At 49.3% G+C, this 3,541-nt stretch overlaps 1 protein-coding gene across 1 annotated transcript; it reads right to left on the reverse strand.

The window, feature by feature from the left end:
• hoxb4a (homeobox B4a) lies at positions 1–2,770 on the reverse strand. Its single transcript, XM_076752323.1, has 2 exons — positions 2,280–2,770; positions 1–570 (listed from the first exon to the last, which is right to left on the reverse strand). The coding sequence occupies exons 1-2, from the start codon at positions 2,737–2,739 to the stop codon at positions 275–277; spliced, it is 756 nt and encodes a 251-aa protein (XP_076608438.1). The 5' UTR covers positions 2,740–2,770; the 3' UTR covers positions 1–274.
• Between the last annotated feature and the right edge of the window lie 771 nt (positions 2,771–3,541).

Consider the following 3,541-nt stretch of genomic DNA (forward strand, 5'->3'; position numbering starts at 1 on the left):
CTACTTTTGTTCATTTATTTTTTTTTTTTTATGAATGGGTAATCCCCCCTCCACCCACTCCCACGTCATAACGTCATATACTGTGTAACATCAGCACTGATCAGAGCCAAAAAGGCGGCAATGACATCCCTCTTTCCCTCCAGAGCAAAGGCGTTATTCCGGTCCAAAGTGCGGGCTCCGGTGGTTGCAAGCTTGGCCGCCGTCTCGGCGATCAGTTTGGGAATAAGGGAGGGAAAGGAAGGGCAGAAATCAGACAACGAGCCAAGGAACCGGGCTATAGGGGTCCGGCGCGGTTCTGGGAGCCGGTTAGAGCCTGGGAGTTTGTGTTGTTTGTTCCGGAGCGAACCTTAGTGTTAGGCAGCTTGTGGTCCTTCTTCCATTTCATCCTCCGGTTCTGGAACCAGATCTTGATCTGCCGCTCTGACAGGCATAGCGTGTGCGCGATCTCCACCCTGCGCCTGCGCGTCAGGTACCGGTTGTAATGGAACTCCTTCTCGAGTTCCAGAACCTGCTGGCGCGTGTAGGCCGTCCGCGAGCGCTTCGGCTCACCCCCTGTGTAGTTTGAACTCACTGTGGGAGAACAATGGGGATAAATGGCCATCACAACCTTAACCACTCGAGATAAGAACACTACAATACAATAACCTCCGAAAAGGCTATACAAAACAACAACAACAACCATAACAATAATAGTATGGCTAACAACAACAATAATAATTGTAAAGAAGTTATAATTGTAAACTGTTGTATAGCATCAGCTGTCTTTCAGATTTTCACTATTGCAAATCACTGTTGAAAAGAGGACAGGCTTTCATACAGTAAGGGCTTGCGTTTAAACTAGAAATTTTATTTCTAGTAGTGAGGGCTCATTAACCTGAAAAAACTGAACCGCACATCAGCCACAGGAGGGGGGGAAATCAGTGCATCATACAGCATGCAAGGAAGAGAAATAAAGCCATGGCCACCGCGGCTGGACCGGCTGTGATAGCATACAAAATGGCTGTAACCTTGGCGGACCCTTTCATGATTGCAAGTCTTCTATCCGACGACAAATATTTTTCTGTGTTTTCACGTGCAGCTGAGGTCGTTGAACTCGTTTATTTCACACTACAGTTCGTTGCCGAGATTGCATTTTCAGCAAAAGCATGTTGTCAGGTGTCATTTTTAGGCCCTGCGGCGGTGTGAATCCTCCCAGCAGAGCCACACTGACGCTGGTGTCCAAATGTTGTGATACGAGAGCAAATCGGGGCCACGGCCGCTTTGAAAGGTTGGCTGCTGCTGTTCTGACACGTTTACGTACGCACGCACGACCAGGACTGGCGGAATATATCAATACACAAAAACAGAAGGAGCATCTAAAGGAGCGGGTACCTTTTTCTTTCACTGATGTTATACACAGATGTCACGCACGGAGAGCAAGGATGGTAGCATTGTCTGTCTCCCATAAACTGGTTGAGAATAAAGGTGATTGTAGGGGTGTAGCGGCTACACGACGGCACTGAATGGCCGACTGGGTAATGATTCTACAAATCGCCCAAACTACAACCTCACAGCAGCAACCAAACGTTCTGCGGTGGGCTCCGATGTCTCCTAAGACTGCTAGAGTAACTCAGCAAATGGAGAAACACAAGACTTCTCTTACCAAGTAAACAGTCCGGAGGAGTGAATGAATTACGGTGATTGTGCAAAAAGTGGCATTTTGTCCCCGCGCGAACATGCACTCCAGTTATCCCGATGCGCAATAGACAGCAAGTCTATTATGTCACTACAGACGAGCCATAATAGACTGGAGCTATTCGGTTTTACATTAGTGTTTTACGGCCGGCTCCATAAACATGAATATTTCAGCTGCCATAAAACTTTCCCTCCCTTGGAACATCGAGGAAAGAAGCAAGGCTCGAGTAAAGTACACCGTTTACACAACCCGACCACTTAAAATCAAATTACCAAAGCATAAAAGATAACTTATGGCCACGGTCGGAGTTGTCATAAGGCGAGGAATTAGAGCAGACGAGACTGAGATCGGACTTCAAAAGGCACCTCAGTGGAGAGGTGTAATAAAAATTTATGGAGGGTGTAATTATATTGGCCCTGCAAACAGACGATCGTAAATCTTGACCCAAGGGCTACTCTTCTACTTCTAACAGAAAACAGGGAGGGGAAGCCGTAGATTTTGACGGTGGACACCTAGCTGACTGCATGGGTTTTAACTGCAGGCACAAAGGCGCAGCGAAAGCGAGAGGGGGAGAGAGAGAAAGAAGTTTGCATGCAACACTTACCGATGTTTACATGGACTTTTTTCATCCACGGATAGACTACGGGGTCCTTCCGAGTGCTCGCGGGGGACGAAGTGCTTTGACTGTGGGGCGTTTGGCCGCAAGACGGAGGCGGAGGCGGGCTGGGTGTCACCGAGTCGCAGCGGTGGCTCTGCTCCGGGACGGGGGTCGTCTGTAGTCCGGACGGGGGTAGGACGTGACCCCGGGGGGACATCACCACCGATGCGGGCTGCCCTGCACGCTGGCACGGCGTGTAGGGCGGCTCGGCTCGCTGCTGGTGGTGCGGGTGGTGTTGATGGTGGTGGTAGAGAGAGTCCGGTTGAAAGGCAGCAGGCTCCTGTCTCTGGGAGCTGTAATAGTCCGGAGAGTGGCTGGGCAGATAGTCGCTCTGTGAGTATTCCTCGCACGGTGGGAACTTCGGGTCCACATAGTTGGAGTTGATCAAATAGGAGCTCATGGCCATTAATTTCAGTCTTTTTGTGGAATTGCACCTACTCGGAAAATATATAACTAAAATTTATATCTCATCCCTTTACTCTTCGGTTATTCCTGTTCCGTTGAACCCTCCTACTTTTCTGTCAAGTGAACAAAGTTAAGAAGCCACGTGACGGCAGCCGGCCAATGGCGCGCCTCCAGGACGGACCCCGGATAAGGAAATGGGATTAAGCATATACACGGCCCCCGCACGCGCATCATCATATGGTCCCAGTTTGTGGGCATTCACAGTTCTACAATACTTTCCCCTCTCCCTCCTAGTCTCTCTCCTTATGCCCATTCTCTCTCTCTATCTCTCCACCACACGTCGACACGCATGCCGTCCTAAACAGGCAGAGAATCACAACAATAACAAAGCGCGTGTGAAAATATATTCCGCTCGAGTTGAATCCGCGCTGAAGAACGCGCGCGCATGGACACACACGAGCAACAGAGTACAGTACAGATGACAAGTCCTCACTTCTGCAAACGAACCCTTTCCCCCTATTACGCGTCTGGCTCGAACTTCAAATAGAAAAAAATAAAGAAAAAAGTAGCAGTAGAAGGAAAGCGCTTGGGGGGATTTAAAGTGGCGCCTGCACCACCCTCTGTGTATATATTTGGGTGTGTGCAGGGATGTCCTTGCCAAATCTTTTTTTTTTCTCTCTTTCTTTTTTTCCTCCCTTGTTCTTCTTAAATCGCTAATAACGAGGAGTGGGAGAGTGGCCTGGCCGGCTGCTGCGCCGCCACCCAGCAGCAGCACCGTGTCAGAGATAAATCTGGCTTGTTTA

Source organism: Chaetodon auriga, chromosome 16 (assembly GCF_051107435.1).
Source record: "Chaetodon auriga isolate fChaAug3 chromosome 16, fChaAug3.hap1, whole genome shotgun sequence".
Classification (NCBI taxonomy): Eukaryota; Metazoa; Chordata; class Actinopteri; order Chaetodontiformes; family Chaetodontidae; genus Chaetodon; species Chaetodon auriga.